The sequence below is a fragment of the Lepidochelys olivacea genome, assembly GCF_965140295.1.
Source record: "Lepidochelys olivacea isolate rLepOli2 genome assembly, chromosome: 10".
Lineage (NCBI taxonomy): Eukaryota > Metazoa > Chordata > Testudines > Cheloniidae > Lepidochelys > Lepidochelys olivacea.
Window position 1 is genome coordinate 45,060,397 of NC_140420.1, and position 24,312 is coordinate 45,084,708.

Below are 24,312 nucleotides of genomic sequence, written 5' to 3' on the forward strand. Positions count from 1 at the left end.
GGATAATAGCATTTTGAGGTATATAAGTAGGGGCACTGCCAGCAGATCGAGGGACGTGATTGTTCCCCTCTATTCGACAGTGGTGAGGCCTCATCTGGAGTACTGTGTCCAGTTTTGGGCCCCACACTACAAGAAGGATGTGGACAAATTGGAAAGAGTCCAGCGGAGGGCAACAAAAATGATTAGGGGACTGGAACACATGACTTTGAGGAGAAGCTGAGAGAACTGGGGATGTTTAGTCTTCAGAAGAGAAGAATGAGGGGGGATTTGATAGCTGCTTCCAAAGATGATGACTCTAGACTGTTCTCAGTGGTAGCAGATGACAGAACAAGGAGTAATGGTCTCAAGTTGCAGTGGGGGAGATTTAGGTTGGATATCAGGAAAATCTTTTTCACTATGAGGGTGGTGAAACATTGGAATGCATTACCTAGGGAGGTGGTGGAATCTCCTTCCCTAGAAGTTTTTAAGGTCAGGCTTGACAAAGGCCTGGCTGGGATGATTTAGTCGGGGATTGGTCCTGCTTTGAGCAGGGGGTTGGACTAGATGACCTCCTGAGGTCTCTTCCAACCCTGATATTCTATGATTTTAAGGTACTGGGCAGAGCTCCACCACTGAGTGCATTGCCTGTGCCACACCTTAACCAAGGGGGAAATGAACAGGGCCCAGGGACTGTACTAACAGGAGCAGGAAGTGCAGCCCCCACCAGAGGCACCACGCTGCAATACAGGGAGAGGTGCAGACACCAGCCCTGGCCTTGCCTGAGGTCCAAAGCAGATCATGTGCCTCCAAGCTCTGTTCAAATGCCTTAGCCACAGTAGTGGGGCATAAAAGCAGCAAAAGGCTGGTTGTTGCCCTGCTCAGGCAGAAGGGCCTGGGAAGAAGCTATTTATGCAGGGGCGCATTCAGGCCTTACAGGAAGCGCACTTCAGGCAGTCCTATAAAAAACACACTGATCACATTTATTGGTGCATGTGCTTCTTACAAAAGTGATGGACCCACACCCCGTCTGCTGGCCAGGTGGAATGTGTTGGGTCACAGAGAACAGGAGGAGAGGCCGGGCAGGAGGTTGGTGGCAGAGTACAGCTGCTGCTCACCCAGACGGTAGCTAGATCCAAGGAGCCCTATGGAGCATCACAGCCCGCAGCCCCTCACAGGCCAGCCCTGGCTGCACGGTTCTGCCCTGGTGCTTGGGCAGGATGGTTTACTCTTTGGCAATGGCAAATGGTTTCTCCACCTCGATGGTGCCACAGTCAGCAATAGTGACATCCTTCAGCGGCTTGTCCTGAGCATCCGTCTTGGTCTGCTCCACCTTCTTCACCACATCCTAGGGGACACCCACAGTGAGGATGGGATGTCCCTGTGCACAGGGTCCCCTGACAGCCAAAGCTGAGAGGGGTGTTTCCACCCCTTCCCCAGCTGGCAAGCTCCAACTTTAACTCCCAGCTGTTCCCTTGTCTCACCTCAGGCCTGCTCCAGAAAATATAGAAAAGGAGCCTCCTCTCCCAGGAGCCAGGACAATACTAGACTCACCCCCCTCAGCCTTTGTTTCCAGAGAGACAGCAGCCATGGGCTCTGTCTGGCGCTCTAGCAAGGTCTAACATGCAGCCCAGGCCCCATTCCCTCAGGGGCGCGCACAGCCAACTGCGTGTCAGCCATGCCAGGGAGGGTGCTTCCCCCACCCCACATCACCCCTGGGCATCTCCCCTCCACCCGACCAGGGATGTGGCTTCCTCCTTACCATCCCTTCCAGGATTTTGCCAAACACAACATGCTTGCCATCCAACCAGGAGGTCTTGACTGTGGTGATGAAGAACTGGGAGCCGTTGGTGTCCTTGCCAGCATTGGCCATACTGACCCAGCCAGGTCCATAGTGCTTCAGCTTGAAGTTCTCATCAGGGAAACGGTCACCATATATACTCTTGCCTGGCAACGAGAGAAGGAGCAGCTTACAGTCATGGGTTCCATGCAGGTCAGCTCCCACTGCTAGCACCAGACGAGCGTATTAGCACATCCAGAGAGGCAGCAGCCTCCATCAGGGAGAAGAGACCGCATCTACCCCCATCATGCAGGGTTCAGCTCCTCAGTGAGGCTGCTGGGAAGTCTTCCCTCCATCTACAAGAACCAACACACCCTCTGGGAGGGAGGGGAAGTGCCACAGATATGGGTAGGGAGCCCCATGCTGGCAGGCTAGGGGTGCACTGAGCTGTGGCTGAGAGCAGTGCTGTGGTTGACAGGAGCATGGGCACTTTCAAAACACACAAGGATGGGTCACGCTCCATGGACAGCTCCCAGGGCAGGAGCCAGGGGACACCCACCCTCTGCAAGTCACAATACAGATATGCAGCAATGAGCTAGTCTTTGCTTAAACAGCAGTGGCTCAGCTTTAGGAATGAACAAGAGGGAGGGGTCCCAGGCAGAAGCCCTCCTAGTTCCTGCGTAAGGAGCGTTGGCCAGGGCTCCCCAAGGGAGACTGAACTATTAAGGGAATCTAGCGCTCATACTGTGCCACGTGCCTGCCTGGCTGCTAGTGCAAGGGTCAGGGTAGGGAGCAGAGACACACTGCAACAAGGGGCAGCTGCTAGAACTAGTCAGCGGGAGCAGAAGTGACTAAGTGACCCTTGGGGGAGCTTGTTGTCTGTTCGCTTGCTGTGTGCCTCATTGATTGAAGTTCATGGTGTGGTTGGTTTGTCTTGGGGGGCAGAGTGCTAAGCCTAGCCGCCTGCGAGGCCAGGCTGGGAGCTTCTTAATAAGGTTCTAGCCTGCCAGCCTCTCATTCCTAATCCCATGAATAGTCCTGCCCCTTTGTCAAGGGACCCTAAAGGAGAACAGGGGGTTAAAAAGCCAACTCCTAAGCAACCAGAGGAGCTAGCGAACAGCAGAGTTTTGGAAGGGACTTTAGAGGAGTGTGAGGACCAGATCCCCTCATGTTCTGCCAATCAAACTTCCCTCTCCCCCCACTCCAAAAATAAAAAGCTGCAAGAGTAAAAATAATGCAGGCAGAAGTCCAGCAGCAGAGTGGGGGCTACCCAGTTTATTGCACTGAATGCAGCATGTTTGATTACCTGCCTTGTGGGTAGGTGGCACATGTGCATTTAGTGCAAGCAGCTCACAGCCCTTAGAGACAGAGTACAGGCCCTTGAGCCCAGAGTGGCTGAACTGGAGGAGCTAAGGGAGACAAAGGTACACAGACACTTTCTGGGACCCAGGAGAGCAGCCCCACCGCCCAGTCTGACAGCCTCTGTGCTGCTGAGGAGGATGAAAGCCCTGGAGAAAGAGAACATCAAAGTGGAGCAAAGGGAAACGATCCCATGACTGGGACCCTCCTTCGAAATAATGTCATGGTGTTCTCTCACATTGAGGATGCCCCCTCCAGGGGAAGGAACCCAGTTATTAGGAAGAGACAGTAATAGTAATGGGGGATTTGATCATTAGAAACACAAACAGCTGGGTTTGTGATAACCAGGAGAACTGCATGGTGAAGTGCCTACTGGGTGCAAAGGTTGTAGCTCTCTCAAGACATCTAGCTAGATTAATACGCAGTGCTGGGGAGGAGCCAGTAGCCGTGGTACATGTAGATACCAGTGACACAGAGAAGATAGGAGAGAGGTTCTGGAGGCCAAATTTAGGCTGCTAGGTACCTCCATGGTGGCTGCCAGGTACCTCCATGGTGGCATCCTCTGAAATGCTTCCAGTTCCATATGCAGGGCCAGTTAGCCAGGCATAACTGCAGAGTGTCAATGCGTGAATGAGACAATGGTGGAGGGAGGAGGGTTTTAAGTTTTATTAGGAACCGGGGAACCTTTTGGGGAAGGAGGAGGCTACACAGGAAGGACGGGCTCCACCTAGTCCAAAATGGAACCAGACTGTTGGCAGGTAAAATTAAAAAGGTTGTAGATGAGTTTTTAAGTTAAAGGCTGGGGGAAAGCCAACAGGTATATGGTGTATATATACACGCAGGCACATGGTTTGGACAGAGATTTCTCTTAGGGGAGGATCTATTAACGAGGATTTTCTGTTACCTAATAAAGAGGAGAGGATAGAAGTTGAGAGAGTACAGGTGGGAGCTGAAGAGAAAGTCAAAGGAGAAGGAGTCCCATTCAGTTACATCACATGAAGGCAGACAACTAAATATTGACTATTTTTATAAGTGCTTGTATACAAATGCTAGAAGTCTAAATACTAAGATGGGTGAACTTGAGTGCCTAGCATTACATGAGGCTATTGATAGTACAGACATCACAGAAAGTTGGTGGAATGATGATAATCAATGGGATACAGTAATACCAGGGTACAAAATATACAGGAATGACTGAGTAGGTCATTGTGGGGGAGTGGCACTATTCATCAAATACAGTAATCTTAAATGAATGAAATAGCACCACAGACTCTCTGTGGACAGAAATTCCATGCTTGAACAACAGTCTAGCAGAGGGATAGACTATCAACCACCTGACTAGGATGGTGATGGAAAATGCGAAAGGCTCAGGGAGATTAGAGAGGCTACAACACAAGAAAAGTCAATAATAATGGGAGATTTCAACTATCTCCATATTAACTGGGTACATGTCCCCTCAGGACAGGATACACAGATAAAATTTCTAGACACCATTAATGAATGCTTCTTGGAGCAGCTAGTCCTGGAACCCACAAAGGGAGAGGCAATTCTTGATTTAGTCCTAAGAGGCAAACAGGATCTGGTCCAAGAGGTGAATACAGCTGAACTGCTCTGTAATAGTGACCATAATGTAATTAAATTTAACATCCTTGTAGGGGGGGAAAAATATGAAAGAAGCCCACCACAGTAGCATTTAACTTCAAAAAGGGGAACTACATAAATACAAGGAAGCTAGTTAAACGGAAATTAAAAGGAACAGTCACAAGAGTGAAATGCCCACAAGCTGCACGGAAACTTTTAAAACATAATAAAGGCTCAAATTAAATGTATGCCCCAACCAAAAAAACCCCAAAATAGTAAGAGGACCAAAAAACACCACTATGGCAAAGAAGAGTAAAAGAGGTGGTTAAGACAAAAAGGTATCCTTTAAAAATTGGAAGTAAAATCTGACTCAGGAAAACAGGAAGGAGCATAAATTCTGGCAAGTCAAGTATAATTAGGCAGTCCAAAAAAGAATTTGAAGAGCAACTAGCAAAAGACAAAAACAGCAAAAAATTTTTTTAAGTACATCAGAAGCTGGTAGCCTGGCAAACAATCAGTGGGGCCACTGAATGATCGAGGTGCTAAAGAAGCACTCGTGGAAGACAAGACCGTTGTAGAGAAGCTAAATTAATTCTTTGCCATGGACTTCCCTGCAAAGGATGAGAGGGAGATTCCCAAACCTGAGCCACTCTTTCCAGGTGTCAAATCTGAGGAACCGTCCCAGAATGAGGTGGTTTTGGAACAAACTGATAAATTAAACAGTTCTGAAGGAACTCAAAATATTAAACTGCAAAACTTACTAACTGTGGTGTGTAATGTATAGCTTAAATCAGCTTCTGTAACAGATGACTGGAGGATAAATAATGTGACACCAATTTTAAACAAAGGCTCCAGAGGCAATCCTGGCAATTACAGGATGGTAAGCCTAACTTCAGTACCAGGCAAATTGGTTGAAACTACAGCAAAGAACAGAATTATCAGACACATAGATGAACACAATTTGTTGGGGATGAGTCAACGTGGTTTTTGAAAAGAGAAATCATGCCTCACCAATCTATTAGAATTCTTTGAGGCGGTCAAACAAACATGTGAACGAGGGTTATCCAGTGGACATAGTGTATTCAGACTTTCAAAAAGTCTTTGTCAAGGTCCTTCACCAAAGGCTTCTAAGCAAAGTAAGCAGTCATGGGATAAGAGGGAAGGTCTTCTCATGGATCAGTAACTGGCTAAAAGACAGGAAACGAAGGGTAGGAATCACAGAATCATAGAATATCAGAGTTGGAAGGGACCTCAGGAGGTCATCTAGTCCAACCCCCTGCTCAAAGCTGGACCAGTCCCCAATTTTTGCCCCAGATCCCTAAATGGCCCCCTCAAGGTTTGAACTCACAACCCTGGGTTTAGCAGGCCAATGCTCAAACCACTGAGCTATCCCTCCCCCCAAATACATGGTCAGTTTTCACAATGGAGAGAGGTAAACAGCAGGGTCCCACAGAGATTTGTACTGGGAATACATGGTCAGTTTTCACAATGGAGAGAGGTAAACAGCAGGGTTCCACAGAGATTTGTACTGGGACCAGTAACTCAAAATATTCATAAATTATCTAGAAAAAGGGGTAAAACAGTGAGGTGGCAAAGTTTGCAGAAGATACAAAATTACTCAACTGACTGCAAAGAGCTACAAAGGGATCTCACAAAACTGGGTAACTGGGCAACAAAATGGCAGATGAAATGAAATGTTGATAAATGCAATGTAATGCATATTGGAAAACATAATCCGGACAAGACACACAAAATGACGGGGTCTCAATTAGCTGTTACCACTCCAGAAAGATTTTGGAGTCATTGTGGATAGTTCTCTGAAAACATCCACTCAATGTGCAGTGACAGTATAAAAAAAAAAAAAAAAAAAAAAGCTAACAGAATGTTAGGAACCACTAGGAAAGGGACAGATAATAAGACAGTAAATATAATGCCACTGTATAAATCGAAAGTAAACCCACACCTTGAATACTGCGTGTAGTTCTGGTCACCCTGTCTCAGGAAAGATCTATTAGCATCAGAAAAGGTGCAGAGAAGGGTAACAAAAATGATGAGGGGGATGGAACAGCTTCCATGTGAGGAGAGAGAAAAAGGCCGGGACTGTTCAGTTTGGAAAAGAGACGACTCGGGGGGGATCTGACAGAGGTCAGTAAAATCATGATTGGTGCGGAGAAACACCAAGGACGTGTTATTTACCCCTTCACGTAACACAAGAACCAGGGGTCACCTGATGAAATTAATAGGCAGGTTTAAAACAAACAAAAGGAAGGTATTTCCTCACACAACGCAGAGTCACCCTGCGGAACTCGATGCCAGGGGATGTTGTAAAAGGCCAAAAGTATAACTGGGTTCAAAAAAGCACTAGGTGAGTTTATGCAGGATAAGTTTATGCATCAACGGCTATTAGCCAAGATCAAGAATACAACTCCATGTTTGGGTTTCCCTAAGCCTCAGACTGCCAGATGCTGGTACTGGATGACTGCGGATGGATTAGTCAATAATTACCCTGTTCTGCAAGCGCCCATTCTCAGTGATGTGCCCATCCTAAGCAGGAGCTCTGGTTACACAAGCTGATGGGAGACGCTTCAGCTCAGGCCTGGCTTCTCACTGCGACACCCTTCTCCACAGCATAGCCAGGAGTCCCCTACCAAGGGTGATCCCTGGTGGGGTGTTGTCTGAGCAAGAGCCTGAGTGCACTGTCCGTGCTGGGGAATGGCAGGACTCAGGAGAATCCCTGTAACCGTAAGTGCCAACTCCCACTCTGCCCAGTGGGTGCTCAGCCCCGCCCTACCCCCATTCCACCCCTTCCCCAAAGTCCCCACCTCGCCCCCTTGCACCTCCTTCCTCCAAGTCCCAACCCCTGCCCCGCCTCTTCTCCATCTCCTCCCCCTCCCTCCCAGAAAGTCCTAAGCACCACCAAACAGCTCTTAGGTGGTGAGGAGGGGACAGCTTGGCTGCCGGTGGGTGCAGAGCACCCGCTAATTTTTCCCCATGGGTGCTCCAGCCCTGGAGCACCCACAGAGTCAGCGCCTATGTCTCTAACTCCAAAGTGGCTCTGCAGAGTGCTGGGCAAGTGCAGCAGATTCACAGCCTGAGGGAGTCTATGCGCAAGGCTCATGGCCTGGAGCACAGGATAGTGGCAGGGTGGCACAGGCCCAGCATTACCTCCGGTGCCGTCTCCGCGGGTGAAATCTCCTCCCTGGATCATGAAGTCCTTGATCACACGGTGGAACTTGCTGCCCTTGAACCCAAACCCTTTCTGGAACAGAGGAGAGTGAACATGAGGCCAGAGGAGGAGCAAGTGCCTGGGCAATAGCTAAGGGATTGCTCCACCCCCACAATCACTGCTTCATTGCCTACCCATCTCCCCAAAGAGGTGCTCCCCCCAGACAGGGCAGGTTGAGCTGGTGCGGGAAGCCAGTTCTTCCTATGGATTGCAGTCTCAGGCGGCAGCACGGAGTGTCCATTTATGTCTCTGGCCCTCCTGGTTGGGAAGAAACCCTTTCAAATGCGACTGATACTGCAGCACTGCATGCCTGAACCTGCAGCCAGGGTTGAGGGGGAGTCCAGGAACAGTTCAATGGGAGCAGGCTGAGCAGTGATTACCAGGAGAGTAGCAAATTCAGTCCTACGGTAGGCAATTGGGCAAGGACAGGAGCTGGTTCAGTGAAGGGGTAGGGATGGGAACTTGGGGCAATTTTGCATCTTCTCCAACGCATCCCAGCTCAGGGTCCCAAGAGCTTTAGCCCCCAGCAAGCCCAGAGGGTAGTGGGACTTGTCTCCATTCCCAGTGCAAGACCGAGCTGAGAAGAGTTTAGTACTGCTAGGGGCTGTGATTTTTAGAAGGCTCAAAAGGAGTTAGACACTCAACTCCCACTGAAAGGCCCCGATGAGCGAGTGACCGGAGCCCAGGGCTCTGCTGGAGAACACTTCCTGGCCCTCAGCAGCAGGCAGTGAACAAGAATCAGGGCTCCAAGTGTTGGGAGCTAGTGAGGGATCTGATCTCTCTGCAGCGGGCAGCTGTGCACAGACCCCTCCACCTTACACATGGGAGAAGGGGCGTAGCAAACAGCCTTCTGCGCTGCACTCAGAAATCTCAGTCTTGGGGGCCCCAGGCTTCAGCCTTTTGATAGCCAGTTATATAAAAAAGGGGACATGCCACACTGCTATTCCCTTGGGGTTTGGTTCACAGGCAGTGCAGCAGCAGGAGACTGGGAAGTATCTTGGTGACTCCCCCATTCTAGACCATGCTCCCCCACTCACTCCTCCTCCCCCTAGGCAGAACTAGAAGTGGGGGGGTATCAAAAGTGGGGTTGAAGTGCCAGGATGCTGAGCAATGCTGGTAGACCTTCTACAGGTCTTTGTGGCTCGAGGCAACACCCCCCTCACGTGTATTTAGAATAAACCTGAGCATAACTCTCAGGATGAGCCTGCAAAGGATAACTACCCTGGCAGCTGGCACACCCCATCAAGGAGAAATGGAAGGTCTGCTCAACCAGTGAGCACATCTGACCTGTAACTAATATGGAGGCTGCCAACAAACACACCCCATGTGCTGCTGGAACGACCTCACTACTGCTCCCCAGCCCAGCACCTGACTTTCTCCCTGCTTCCGGCGGGGGCGGGTGTGCGTATACACACCAGGGCCAACACCAACTTATGCTGAATGGCACACTGCAACTCCAGGTGAGTTGGGAAACCAGAGTGAGGGCCATTGCCCAGCGGTTCATTCACCTCTCCTGTGGCCAAGGCAACAAAGTTTTCCACAGTCTTTGGGACGGTCTTCCCTAAAAGGCCAATGACGACCCGGCCAACATCTTCGTCCCCGATCCGCAGATCAAAATACACCTGTGGTACAAGGGAAGCAATGTTAGCCAGGGATTCCTGTTTCTCCTGTCATGGCGTGGCACTTGGAATACAAAATGGAGCCAGTCGGATGACACCTCCCCACCATGCCAGGCCCAGGCACTGAGCCTATCTGGCTGGCTGGCTAGCTGACAGCAGCTCCAGCTCATGGGATCCAGCTGCAAGTCAGCCTTTGAGCTGTAAATCATCCCAACTCTGAGAAGCAGCATGAGGGGCAGAAGATTAAGCTCAACATCGGGAGGGGTTAGAAAGCTCAGAGCTCTTTAGTGTTCATTTGGCTGCACCTTGAAGACCTTTCCACAGCAACCCCATCCATTTGGAGCACAAGTAACCCCATCAGACCAAATTATCTGCCCTTTAGGGCAGGGCCTGTGTCTTTTACTCTAGGGCTATATTCAGAGCTACGCACCTTTCTATTCCTGAGACTCATGCACCAGCTGGCTCTTAAGCCAAGCTTGGCAGGGGTTCCTGCCTAAGGAATCTTGGCTATCAGGTCCCCCGCCCCCAATGCCTGGCATGGAGTCAGCAAGATGGCAGCAGGCTGAATGGATTCAGAGAGAATTGCCACCAGACTTTTTGCCATCAGAGCCCTTGCTTTTGGGGCTCCCATTCCTAGAACAGCGCTGGGCTCAGCTCACAGGCTGGCCTGCCCCTTCCCTGCAGCCCCACAGCCGTGCACGGGGGACTGCGGCAGATCCCAGACTCCAGCTGTTTCAAGGAACCCGGTCATCTCACCCTCTGCCCTCCGACAGACCCTCCCGCTGATCCCATCTGTGCCCGGCGCGTGCCACTCGGCCCGGGTTGGGGCAGGGCTCCGGAGAGGCCGGGGTTAACCGAGCCACCGACAAAGGCCGGCGGCACCTCCAGCTCCCCGCCCCTGTTGGCTGCCCAGAGGAGCCGTGGCCGCGCGAGCCCGGCGGGAAGGGACGGACCCCGCGGCTCCGGGGCACCCGTCTGAGCCTTCCCCAGGGAGCCAGCAGCCCGCGCCCCCTCCCTGCCCCGACCCGGCCAGACCCGGCCTCGGGACCCACGAATTGCCGGGGGCCGCCCCGGCAGCGCGGCCGCGGCTCCGGGGCCGCTGGGCCAGGCAGCGGGCACCGCGCCCCGCTCTAGGGGAGCCGAGTCCGGCCTGCCCCGGCTGGGGTGCGGGGCTCGGGGGCTGAGCCGGCAGGGGCGGGGACCCGGGGGGCAGATTCCGGGCGGGGTAGGGGGCCCGGCGGGGGGGGGACCAGGGGGTCCTGGGAGGGGTTCCGGGAGGGATGAGGCGATCAGGGCGGGGGGGGGGCAGCCCACCTTGGCGGTGACCTTGGGCCCCTTCTTGCGCTCCTCGGCCCGCGAGGCGGCCGGCAGCAGCAGCACCAGCAGCGACCCGCCCAACAGCGCCGCGGCCACCAGCAGCTTCATCCTCCTGCGCTCGCAGCCCGACCACAGCGCCCGCCGCGCCGCCAGCATCCGGGACCCCCGCGCGCCGCTCGCCCCACCCACCCGCGCGCCCACTCCCAGCCCTGCGCCGCCCGGCCCGAGGCGGATACGCCTCCGCTCCCCCGCCCTGGCAGTGGTACGGCCCGAATCGCTCTGCCGCCTACAGGCGCCGGACTGAAGGAACAAATCGATCCCGAAGGGGAGGCGACGCTCTTCCCCCCGCCCAGCGAGCCAGGATAGCGCGTTCCACCGCGGACAGAGGGGGAATCAGGAACCGGCCCCAGAAACTGCCACGTTTCCAGTTTCTCATTGGGCCACGTCTTAGCCAATGGGAAGCGGGCACGGAAGGACGGGGCGCAGCGGCGCGCGCCGATTGGGCCCACTGTCATCCACGAGGGATAGCGCCCAGGATGCACGGCGCGCCCCATGCAAGGACTACATCTCCCGGCAGGGAGCGCGCGGCTGAGCCGTGGGGCTGCGACCCCCGGGCCGGGCGCTGCCGAAACCGGCGGGGTGACCAATGACAGTATGGCCCGTGTGGCCGGGGCGGTCTCTTTTCGAATCCCAGTCCCGGCCGGCCTGACTCTTCTGGCAGAGGTGGGGCGTTTGTCCCACTTGTTCTTGCCCACTGGGTCAGGGGGCCGGGGCACATGCCCACTTCTGTCCGTAGTCGGGGGTGGAGGAACGGGCGGGGGCAGGGGAAGTGCCCGCGCCAGACCCCCGCAGGGAAGGAAGCAGGCTCAGGCCAGGCAAGACCGGGGGAGGGGAGGAGGGCTTGGGCTAGCACCACATGGTGTCCTGTTTTTCCTTTGGGAAATATGATCACCCTACAAACTGGACCCTGACCCATGGTGAGCAGGGGGCTCTTGGCTATCTGGCGTGGTTCCTCAGCTCTCTGCAAGGAGACAGACGAATGCTGCAGCTTGGTAGTACCTGCGTAGGGGCCCTTAGTAGGAATATATCCCCCCCCCACTAAAACAGCCAAGTTCTTACAATAAAAAGTGAATATGGGCCTTTTCGAGCTGCTCAGAGCCCTAAACAGAAGAACAGCCATCCTGGCTCAGACTAAAGGTCCATCTAGCCCAGTATCCTTCTTCCGTCAGTGGCCAATGGTAGGGGCCCCTGAATAAGTGAACAGAACAGAGCTCCATCCCCCATCGGCAATTCCCAGCTTCTGGCAAACAGGCTAGGGCCACCATCCCTGCCCTCCATGAATTTATCTAGTTCTTTTTTGAACCCTGTTAATTAGTTTGTTTGCTAATGCCTAGCCCTGGCTCTGGGCTTGAGTGTCCAGGGCTGAGTTACTCCTACAGCACACAAGGGAAAGCAAGAGGTAGTGTAACCCACTGCAGGAACTAGAGCTTAGCCACATGGATTCACTCATTTGTGGTAGGGATGCATTCAGGACCCAGCTACAGCTAGTTACAGCAGAGACAACGAGGAGTTCGGTGGCACTTTAAAACTAACAGATTTATTTGTGCATAAGCTTTTGTGGGTAAAAAACCCACTTCTTCAGGTGCATGGAGTGGAAATTACAGATGCAGGCATAAATATACTGACACATGAAGAGAAGGGAGTTACCTTATAAATGGAGAACCAGTGTTGACAAGGTCAATTCAGTCAGGGTTTATGTGGTCCACTCCCAATAATTGATGAGGAGGTATCAATACCAAGAGAGGGAAAATTGCTTTTGTAGTGAGCCAGCCACTTCCAGTACCTATTCAAGCCTAAATTAATAGTGTTAAATTTGCAAATGAATTGTAGCTCTGCAGTTTCTCTTTGAAGTCTGTTTTTGAAGTTTTTTTGTTGAAGGATGGCTACTTTTAAATCTGCTATTGGATGTCCAGGACGATTGACTCTGGACTCCTCGTTGTTTTTGTGGGTACAAACTAACACTGCTACCCCTCTGAAACTTAGAGCAGAGAATCACTTCTGGAGCCCAGCACTCTAAACCCAGCCTTTTCCCATACTGGGTTGCACTACCATGCTGTAGGGGACACACTGCCAGAGCTGCACAGGTGGATGGAATCCCAGCTCAGCAAATACTTCACCATATTCAAAGGCCTTCTCTAAAGTAGGATTTAAGGTGTGATAGTCTCATGTGTTAGCAGAAAAGACCCAAGCATTTTTGGAATCAAACATCACATGTCTCTCTCTAACCTATTGTAAAATACTAGTACAGCAGGCAGGAAGCATGTCTGGGCCTTTAGCTTTTCCTTTGTGTGGGTACCTTCAGCTGTAAGTACAACTGAAATGCAGGATGACATCACTGGAAGTAGCCTTACATGTATCTAGAGGAGAAATCCCAAAACAACATGTTTAATTTTCACTGACAACATAGAACCCAAAAATGTTAAGAAATATAAAAGCAGGAAAGCACTTGTATACAGAGGTCCCTAAGGCCCTGTTAGAAGGGGCTCAGAATAATTTGTGCCTTTGCAATGGAATGACCTCTAAACTACCTCAGCAGCAGGAAGCTCAAGATCTGCCCCCATCTTGAGGCATCAACAACAACTGAAGCACTAGGGCAACTGAGCAGCATGCTGAGATCCTGTCATCAGTCCACCTAACCCAAGTGTCCTGTGAGAGTGTGATGGTCTTTAGGCGCTCTATGTAACTCTCATGAAGGAGCAAAAGTGATCAGGGAAAAGGAGAGTTTGCTATTCAGGTCGCTTTGAGCACTATGATGGGCTGCTAATGGTAATAGGGTGGTCTGCCTAGCTACTAGATTTTTTTGCCTGCACTAAAGTTTTCATGCTATTTTCCAAAGCTGTGTATTGCATTTAAATTTTTCAGATGAACACTTCCTCTGGAGAGGAGTAAGACTGGTAGGTATTTGGTCCTACTGGTATTTGTCTGGTTGGGGTAAGCATACTCCCTTGTTGCTACTGATCAACAGTGCATACAAGCTTTGCACCACAGGAGCAGCTGCCTCCATTTGCCTGATATTTCAAATGGGAAAGTTGGCCCATATTGGATCCTGAATGCACATATCAAACTTTATAAAAGACTAAAGAGTGGGAACAGAGAGTAAAGGTAAGACATTTTATTTTACATACAAAAAGGGTGCAAACGGGAGCCCCTGCCCCCCAAAAGGGGAAGGGGGGTAATTAAAGATCACATTTGTTGTGTTTCTCATGATGCCCCAATAAATGGGCAAATCAGAAAGAGAAACCAACAGTAAGCAGGACCCATTTTCTTGATGGAAAGGAGCTCCCCTTGGAGGGGTCTTCCCCATGATATAAGCCCTTATCCTGGTTGAACCATTTCAAACACATTTTAAATTGACATTCATGTTAAAAAATACTACAAGTTCCATGTTCACAGCTGAGCTTTGAGACCAGTGCCTGAAATATGAATAAAACATTGCATTACATATTTAAAACAAAAGATAAAAAACTCGAGGCATTTTAAACAAGAATCAGACATCCACGCAATATTTAAAAAATGATTTCCACAGCTGATTTTCATGTATTTTACAGTAAAAAAAAGTTGCAATTAACATTCCCTCAGAAGTACAAAGGGCTAAATTAAAGTAATAGACAAAATAAATTATAGCTTGTAAAGTTTCCAGTGAGAATTAATCACTTGACAGTATTTTTTATTTGGGGATTTGTGGTTTATAATGTATTTGGTATAATCTACATGTTCCCAGAGGATATTCTTCTCTCTGTCTCATAATTACAAATAAGACTTTATCAGTACCAGCTTGCTGTTCTAATTTGGGAAGAGAGAACTTGTCACTTGTTTTCTTACAAGAACACTTGGAAAAACCAAGGTTCTCAGAGTTGTTTGCACTGTGCAGCTAGAGCTATACAGGTGGGAAACGAGCATCTACTGTGAAGATAATTTTCCTGAGACACTCCCAAAAGGATTAGACATGTCTTTTAAAGCCTTGTCCTGCCTGTATTCCTCCTGGCTTGGCTTGCACCTGTGATTTGGGCAGGCCAAAGACATAACAGAGAACTGTCCCTTTTCTGGGTGGTTTCTCCCTACTCTTGGCAATCAGAACTAGGCCCTTACTTCAATTGGTATTAATTCAGTGAGGTCCCAAGGCTCTGATCTCTTGCCGTGAAAATACTTGTGATGTACTAAAGAGCATGTTGGGACTGCCCCAGAAAGGTAGGGAGAGGAGTGAGAAAGGAAAAAAAATCTTGGTCAGAGAGTTTGAAGTCTCTTTAAAATATGAAGTTTGGTCAACCAAACTAGAAACCCACAGAGAAGTGTTCACTGTTATTTCAGACTCTGAAGCCCAGCTTCACACACACCTTTACACACAAATACTGGAGTGGGTTTCCTTTTGGATGTGGGGAATACATTTTTCATGTTCTCTATTCAAATAGATCTGAATCAGTATCTATCACCTATACTGTACAACTATTAAACTGAAGCCTGAGAAACCAATTCTGTTGCAGTCAGTTACCTGGAAATGTAACTGAAAACACCCAACACTTTAAAACCACATACTCACTCAAGTACAATAAGAGTCCTAGGGCACGGTACCGCCAAACACTGTGCAAATTGCAAGCACCCTGCAGAGGGGAATGCTCACCTAGAAGTTGGTAACTGAAACTTCACTTTCAAACCAACCGTTCTTGACAAAGAGATGGAGCTGGCAGCTGGCACCCGCATTCAAGACTTTCCCTGAAACCTTCAGTGGTATTGTGGAAAAGTAAAGTTTCCCCATTTATAGTGCCTTTAACACTCTCTGTCCCTCTCTCTCTCTCACACATGCTGGTTTGCAGGGGAAAACAGGATGGCAGCTATGGCTGTATGGACACTGTTCTTAGGTGTTCAAACAGCACTCCCTCCAAAACACAATCTGAAATAACAAGCACTACCAAGGGAGGGCTCAGCTCAGCAGTCTCCAGCTTGCTCTTTATTAACAGATGCCATGCAACAAGCTCAGGGACAGGCATGTTACTCATGTCAGAATCCTAAGTCAAAATGGAATACTATGAAGTTACTGCTTGCTAATTGGTTACTGGAAACAATCAAACCACAAAAGAGGAGATGGCCTCATATAGATGTTTTAAAGGGCCAGGGGAAAGACATTTTGAGGTTTCTTTTCCTTCTCAAAGAGCACTAGTGCTCCTGGGAGCAGTGATTCTGGAAACTAGGTGATACAGTTCATGCTAAAAGAGTGATTACTTTGAAGGTTGTGATCAAGTAGGAGTAAGGTTTCCAGCTAAGCAGACCCTGGCATTAAGCAGTTACTAACACTGAGAATCATCACGGACAGAATGCTATATGTGCTTTTTCTGTTTAAGTATACTGAAAGCTACTTTTAGAAGATGCTTCTTTTGGCTAATAAAGAGCAGCTGCTTTAATGCATTTTTTCCAACTGTACTGAGAATAAATAAGCAATTGCTATTTGCATGCTGGAAACCTCTTGATCATGGCAGTTCAGCAGATTAGTTGATTCATTTCAACTACCCAAGCATTGCTTACTAGATATCTGGTTCACAAGCACCTGTCCCCCACTTTACACACAACAGAGCAGCTAAATTATGGACAGACAATGAGGAAGACAATGCTCAACATGAGTGCAAGTCATTCCCACCCTCCCTCATGGACTGGGGTTTCACAAGGTTGCACACAACATGCTGATGTTATGTTCTGCTTAGATTCTGATGTGGTCTGAGCATAACTCCAGAGTTCAGCTAAAGTGAGAGCTGCTGCTGAATTTTCAGTTGATGTAGTGGTACAGCCTTTCTGTAGTGTACTGGCCAGGAGGCAGGAGTAGGTCATGCCCTTGCCATTTGGGGAAGACACATTTGATGTTTTGCCACACTGTAGTTGATATACAAAAGGACTACTGATTATGCTGCATGTGGTTAGCACATTTCTGATTAGTTCACATCCATTTGTGTCCAAACAACAGACAGCAAAGTCACCAGTGATGGTGCCTGCTTTCTTTTATCAGGGAAGTGGGACAGGGGAAGTGTGCGGAGAAGAGGGTTAGTTCCAGCATTCCTTAACCAAGCTGCATAAGGCTGGACTGTTCATGGCTTTAAAGAAATAAAAAGAATTTCAAAAGCTCCCACACTGTACATGGTCCCCTCGAAGAGGGTTTCAGAGGTTCTTTAATACAGGATGGAAGGGTTACCAAGAGAGCCCAGATTGAAGCAAAGAAAACATCCATAAGTAAGTGTTCTCAGGAAGGGGTAATAATTACATCTATACATGGAGTTCAATACAGCAGTGCAAAATTTTATTGAAAACCTCACTTGAGACCTCAGGAGACTGCAATGGAACATTGGTGGGTCCCTGCTGCAGGGGAACCACATCTGGAAATCCAGCTGTAGTATTAGGCCATGCGAAGGAAGCATAGGACAGCCAGATGATGCTCCTGCGCAGCAGCTCCACTGGCCAGCTGTGATCTGAGATTCTCTCCTCTCATTTTCTTGGAAGTATGCAGGTATATACCAACTAATATATTAGTTTCCAGTGGGGAGGAGAGGCAGGGAATTAATGTAGGTGGGTTTAATGCTCTAATTCCTACTGTAAGATGGCCCGCTCGATCTGGTTTTTATCACCAGTCACTTCTTGAACTTTATGGGTTCGAATAGTTTCCTTAGAATAGGATTTACTGTTTACCCGCTTTTTACATCCTTTGCCCTTCTGAAGAGTCCAATGTATGACTATAGTGCAAGAGGGCTTGGTATAATTGAGCATTACCAGCATGCCTTGGGGAGATACATTCTCTCCCCTTCATATACATCATCATAGGATTAAAAGAACATTAACTCCCCAGAGCAAAGCACTAGTGTGGTCAACATGAAATAGCTTTCAAACTGACCCACTTAAAAACAAGGGAAAATTTCTACCAATCAAATACATTCACTTACTTAAAAATAATATTTAAGAACAAAAACAAAAAAAAATGCAGAGACACTTCCCTCCCCATACATACTTTGCAAACTACAAGCTACTCCCTGATTGGAAATAGTTAGGAATGACTGAACAATGTCAGGAAATGCAGAAGGAATTGAGTTTCTCCTCTGAGTTTTGGTGACAGGCACTTAATGGGGTTTAGGAGGGCAGCAATGCTTGTGTCTCAGGGCCCAGTACAATCTGGAGAGCTGGGAGCATACATCTGCTTTCTCCCCACAAATTCCTGCGCCTCCCTCCCCCCAAGATGCCGAACCATGGTTTCCTATGGTGAGGGTATGAGGAAATGCTCATTTCAAACAGCCTGACTTCTTAGAAAGTCAACAGCAGAAGAAGAGTTCAGGAAGAGGCAGAGCGACAAAACTAAGTGATTAAATGTCCCCTACCCTCCTCTCCTTGGGAGAAAGAAAAAGGGTTAGGGAGTCCAAGCAGCCACACTCATGGGGAATGGAAAGCCCTTTCCTTTTGCACCCCACTTGTTACACTTAACGGAAAAGTTCTTGCAGAATTAAAAAGGTGGGTTTACAAATCTCTTGGTGGGTTAGTGAATGAAGAGCAAGCTAGCCCCCAGCTTAACTTCACCCCAGTGGCGGAGAGAGGAAAGAACAGCAAAACGCTTGGCTATATCCGCTTTCTTTTCATTTGGATAAGGCATTAAGATCCCAGCAGAAAATGGCTAGCAGCTGAGAAACACCCCAAAGGGATTCTCTGGGAGAGCAGAATCCTCACGATAGAAAAAGGGGCTGAGTTTCAAGCTACAAATCCTAACCACTGAACTGAAGCAGCGTGCTCGCCTGCCGTACTGCTGCTCTGCCTGAAGGGGGAGGGAGTCTCTGCCCACCCCTGAAACAAACACTCCTTCCCTGCTTCTTCCCATTGCTTCCCTTTCAGTGCATGTCACTACATGCACTCAGAGGCAGCTGGACCACCATTTTGAAGAGATGGTATATTAGAACCTCCGTACTCTGCCTCTGAATGTAATTCAAGCACTGGGGTGGGAGAGCCCTAATTACATGACAACTACATCCCCTGAAATGAGGGGTCTGATCCCATTCTGATGTGATATGCAAACAGGCAAAGCACGAGGAACCAATTCCTAGCCTCCACAAAAAAGCTTCTTTAGCTCTTGTAAACCTTTGCCACACAGACCCCACACAATTCCCCCGAGGAGTAACTGCAGCTGCCTCTTCAGAGCTCAGCAATCCTTACATTGGGATATGAGAGTTCATGTGCAAAGTGCCCTAAGCCCTTTGCTAAATAATGGTTTGACTCAAGAATGGTGTGTTAAAAAGACCTTAGCTCCCACTACAGGGAGAACTGCATGGTGTGTGCTCCAGGCCCCACAGACAGACCTCTGAGCTTGCACTCAGGCCTAGGCAGCTTGTAGAGCACACTGAAACCTACACAAAGTCTGATTTGAGTAGCTTATCTGGCCACCTGCAGATGCACTCACTGTAAGGCAGTTAAGTGTCCATTCCCTGCTTGGGTAGCTTTGCTCTCTCAAACACTTCCATTGTAGACTATTTAGTAAATTGAAAGGAAGATGCTTACTCCATAATCAACCTCCCAGAAACCATCTGAGAAGGTTAGGCGGCCACCCTGCCATACAAAATATCTGCAGTTTGGGAAACATCAGGTTTTCAGTTATGTAATCCATATCTGCTTGTCTACCCAGAGAAAACTCCTCCAGCTCAGCAAGGCTGATGCCTCTCCCTGCTCCAACAGAAAGCTAGTGCCCCCCAACTCCAGGCTGGTTATGTCAGGCACCAAGTAGGAAACCATGGTAGGGACATTCACTGGCAGCTAAAAAGGGTGATTCAAAATTCAAGTAGGTTTCTCTCAGCGCATGACCAACAATAGGTGATTAGCTTTAGGGTTTTCTGGATGTTGCAAGCAAACCCTCTGTTGAGGACATTCTTTGCACCCCTCCACATTCCAAGCTGAATGTCTGTCTGTGCCGGCATCACTTGTCCATGCGAAAAATCTACAGACACAATATGCATCTGTAATGCTAAAAAATAATAAAAAGTGCAACAATGTCTGTTTCTTTAAAACAATCCGCACTGCTCTGTTACCATTTGGAGAAGGGAGCGAACAAGGAAGCCAGAGAACCTAAGGGACTGGAACAGTAGATTGCAAGTCTCACGCTACAGTATAACTGTTCCCAAGGAGCCTAGGAGGGAGCCTATGTCCCACTGCTGTACCTGGCCAGGCTGGCAGTACAGGCTGATGCTGAAAGGGACTTGGGGGAGAAATTGCCTCATACCAGCCAGGACCTTCTCCCACATGTCTTTCCTGCTCAGATAACCACCTATCACCTCCCCTTAGCCAAAGAAGCCTACCAGGGGTATTTCCATTTGGGAGGGAGGAGGATGGATGGGCAGAGAGAGTGTGAGGGGGAGTAAAGTGAGCAGGAAACAAAGCATAGTTCTCAGGTTTGTGTGAATGATGCCTTCTGCCGTAAACAATGGGAAGGAGGGTCAGCCAGCCAGCCCACCTGCCCACTGGGCAACCAAGGCCTGAGCCAGCTGCAGTCCTGATCCCAAAAGGAGCTTCAGGCTTGGAGCGAATGAGGAAACCATGGAGCAGATCCACCCCAGAGCGGTTTGTTTTGGAACTATTTTCTTCTCTCTTTTTGGTTTAAAATGTCACTTGTTTCTCTTCCTCCTACGCCGCCGCCGCCTCCTCCCCCTAGAGAGAAGCTCCTTTCAGTAAGACACGGCAGGAGCTGTAGCTGGAGTTCCTACAAGAACCCAGGAGGCACCTGTCATTTGTGACGCTGGGCAGTCTTCTTCCTTTTCCTCTTAAAGAAGCAGCAGCACCTGGAGCACAAAGAACACAGCAAGTCAGTAGAGTGGACTAGACCCTACAGCAGGCCCCCCGCCACCTGACTTCCATGAACTGCACAGGGTGGGCTTCTTCCCTTCATTCAGAGTACATGCAATGGGATCTCAACATGTCCAGCACTAAGGACAAAACAGACCTACCAACACCTCCTCCAATAGAAGGAAAGTCCACGAGGCCAGCAGCAGACCAGTCTAGCTCACAATAGAAAGGGCAGCAGTACTGTGCTCAGACGAGGGCCAATGGATCACCATAAAGGCAGGTATCCAGGTGCTTTCACACACTGGGATTTGCTCTTATGGAAGAGGAGGTTCAACTGATCATTATTATTTATGTTTTGCTGATGCCCAAAGGCCATGCTCAGAATCAGGGACTGGTTGTGCCAGATGCTGTATGAAGCCAAGGTCCCTGCCCCAAGGAAATTAACTGGGAACAAGGAAATAAGGCACAATAGCCAACAGGAAGGCAGATGAAGTCTTGCAGCAGAACAGGGCTCTCCAGTTGCTGGGAGTGAAGGAAACAGGTGAGCTACACTAACGGGCTGTTTCCCTCTGCCCAAAACTGCTAATTGACTGTGCTCTAAAAGGTGCTGGAATGGTTTGAGCCAGGCCTGACTAAATATTTACAATCACATGATGTGCTGTGTTTCTAAACTGCTCATGGTAAGCTGAAAAGGACTAGTTCTGAAAGGATCTGATTGGGGGCCAGCTTCCTTTACTGAACCCTTGACTGATGGTAAGTAGTAAGAGTTTCAGTTTAAAGACCATAGAATCATAGAATATCAGGGTTGGAAGGGACCCCAGAAGGTCATCTAGTCCAACCCCCTGCTTGAAGCAGGACCAATTCCCAGTTAAATCATCCCAGCCAGGGCTTTGTCAAGCCTGACCTTAAAAACCTCTAAGGAAGGAGATACTACCACCTCCCTAGGTAACGCATTCCAGTGTTTCACCACCCTCTTAGTGAAAAAGTTTTTCCTAATATCCAATCTAAACCTCCCCCACTGCATCTTCAGACCATTACTCCTCGTTCTGTCATCTGCTACCATTGAGAACAGTCTAGAGCCACCCTCTTGGAACCCCCTTTCAGGTAGTTGAAAGCAGCTATCAAATCCCCCTCATTCCTCTCTTCTGCAGGCTAAACAATCCCAGCTCCCTCAGCCTCTCCTCATAACTCATGTGTTCCAGTCCCCTAATCATTTTTGTTGCCCAATAGTTTAGTCTACAAATATACAACCCCTGCTTCTTCCCTGATCTGGGACAGGGAAGGCTAACAGTGCACAGTGAACAGGGAGGCAAAACCATGGGATGATGGAGATAGAGGTGGTGTGAAATAAACACCCTTCAAAGCTGATCCTTGAAAGATGGAGGTTTCATTTGTGGAATATACTAAAATGAGTCACCCAGTCTGTCAGCTCCAGGTGGTTCCTCAGGAATTACATGGTGTTTAAAGACAACTCTGTATTCAGGTTCTAGTGTCAGGAACATCTGCATGGAAAGATCTTTGTACTTAGCAAGTTCACCTGCTCCTGTACTGCTTATCTTCTTCCCCATGACATCACAACCATTTCCTCAGTGACCAGTTGTGATATTAGGATTATGGCCTTTGAGGAGGGAGGAGAAGAATAAGGAACAGGCAGAGAGGTATGCAAAAATCCCGTTTTCATGCAAATACCTCTAACAAGCACACAAGAGCAAAGACATTGAGAAGCTATGCCACAGAATGGCAGCAGCATCTGCAGGCAGACTCATTTGCTATTGGGTCAGTGGTGGCTCTAAACAAGCTTTTAATACTGGTATTTATCTGAGAGCTGAAATATACACTACTGCCCCTGAGGAGTGCATGTCCTCTCCTGTCTCAGCCCAATTACAGGTGATTGAAAATGAGGAATAACTACTTAATTTCCTTATTAAGCACACTTACTGCTAGTGAGAGGTGCTAGACTGGCAGCCCGGGAGAGCGATACCCTCCATGCAGCCATGAGCAGATACAGAGATGGCAACAAGAAGGCAAGTGTACATACACCATGCCTGCTTATATGCCTCAGCCCTAGCCAGCAGCAATCACCTCTAAGGGTGATGGGCAATTCGGTCTCCATGGCTTATCCTTAGCTTCCCTCCAGAGATTTCCCATGGGAGGGTCAGTTATGGAGTGGGGTGGTGAACATGTGACATGAATATCCTGTCACTAGCAAATGAATGATTTCACATAGGTCCTGGATAGCCATCAGATGGGTAATGACTTTGGTCACTACCACCCTAAGCTGGTTTTGAATGAGACCCCTAGAGGTTCATAAATTGGAAGGCCAGATGGGACATCTCATCTGATCTCCTGCATAACACAGGCTAGAGAATTTCCTCCTGGTGAAGTGTTCTGTACCCCAGTGTCCTGAGCCACCCATGTGCACTCACTCATTTTAACCATCCAGTAGCACTCTATTTTCCTCCCACAGTAACCACCTTCCTTCAGGACTCAGGCACTAGTAAAAGGAGAAGGGAACTGTCATGGTGAGAAACAGGACAGGAGTATGTCTGAGGGATTACCGAACACATGTATCTGATCAGGGAAGGAGAACCAAGGCCAAGATTCACTCTCTACCCCAGATTTGAAGGGCCTGACTGATTTCTAGCTGCTCTTTTTAGCCATCTCTTTCCTTGGCGATTCCTTTGCTCTCTTTTGGCCCCTGTTGCTCAGACAGAGGGCCCCTTTGCTCAGTTTGGAAGGGTTCAGGAAAGGAAGTCCTGAGAGTTGTTAACACAGGCAGAGGCAGAAACAACAAAATAAAAGAATAAGACAGGCTGACAATTATACAGAATGTGACCTTTGTGCGTGCAGACAATGTTTAAGAACAGCCCCAGAGTACGACACACAGAGAAGCCAAAGAGATGCCAGCGGTACTGGAGGCAGTGCCAGTAGAGAGGAGCGCAGAGAAGGACCAGTCTGCCACCACGCAGGGACATTCTTCACCACACATGGGGCTGTGAGATTTAAACTTCCTACATTCTACTCCTGTCTCTGTAGCTGAACATGGGCTCTCTCAAAACCCACTGTGAGGCTAGATGAACGAGTGGACTAAGAGCCTAGAACTCCTGGATTTTATCCTTGGCTCTGCCACTGATCTTCTGTATTATCTAAGACAACTCACTTCACTTCTGCACCTCAGTTTCCCCATCTGTAAAACCAGGGCTTCATGTCCCCCTCAAAGGGGTGTTCTGAGGATTACAGTTTAGCTAGCGCTCGGAAAGCACTCCACACTATAAAAGTGCTGAGTGTTACTATTTAGGGTCCCCCTGGAACTCAAGGATAATGGTGATAAAGGGGAAGAGCATAACACGAACAGCAGGCTCAGAAAGCAGCTACTCCAACCTGCATGCCCTCCTAGATGAAAACCCTGGTCTTTCCCCCTCAGTCCTTGAGCTGCAGAAACTTTCTTGAAGGCAACCACCTCCTCCCCACCAACCTGGAGCAAGATCAGGGGTTCTCAGCCTGTGGGCCATGACCACCATGCCCTTCCCAGATTGCCAAATGAGAGGAAGGTCCCAGCTAGGAGGCAGGAGGTCCCAATATGGAAGAGGTTGAGGACCATGGCTCTA

General features: G+C 49.1%; 2 protein-coding genes across 3 annotated transcripts in view; both read right to left on the reverse strand.

The window, feature by feature from the left end:
- Window positions 1-938: 938 nt before the first annotated feature.
- On the reverse strand, window positions 939-11,039 carry PPIB (peptidylprolyl isomerase B). Its single transcript, XM_084640917.1, has 5 exons — window positions 10,856-11,039; window positions 9,431-9,544; window positions 7,862-7,955; window positions 1,739-1,923; window positions 939-1,324 (listed from the first exon to the last, which is right to left on the reverse strand). Exons 1-5 carry the CDS (start codon window positions 11,012-11,014, stop codon window positions 1,202-1,204), a joined length of 675 nt encoding a protein of 224 aa, XP_084497043.1. The 5' UTR covers window positions 11,015-11,039; the 3' UTR covers window positions 939-1,201.
- A 2,976-nt stretch (window positions 11,040-14,015) lies between these two features.
- The window catches only part of CSNK1G1 (casein kinase 1 gamma 1), a 260,942-nt gene continuing 250,645 nt past the window's right edge, over window positions 14,016-24,312 (reverse strand). For both annotated transcript variants that reach the window (XM_084640922.1, XM_084640920.1), the window contains one exon: window positions 14,016-20,700. In XM_084640922.1, coding sequence (XP_084497048.1) covers window positions 20,646-20,700 — 55 coding nt within the window. In that variant the 3' untranslated portion in view covers window positions 14,016-20,645. The remainder of the gene's footprint in view (window positions 20,701-24,312) is intronic.

Coding starts and splice junctions, on each gene's coding strand:
- PPIB (XM_084640917.1), bottom strand. CDS start 11,014: ATGCTGGCGGCGCGGCGGGCGCTGTGGTCGGGCTGCGAGCGCAGGAGG. Junction 7,956..9,430: donor TTGCCTTGGCCACAGGAGAG/GTGAATGAACCG, acceptor CCTCTGTTCCAG/AAAGGGTTTGGGTTCAAGGG. Junction 1,924..7,861: donor CCGCGGAGACGGCACCGGAG/GTAATGCTGGGC, acceptor TCTCGTTGCCAG/GCAAGAGTATATATGGTGAC.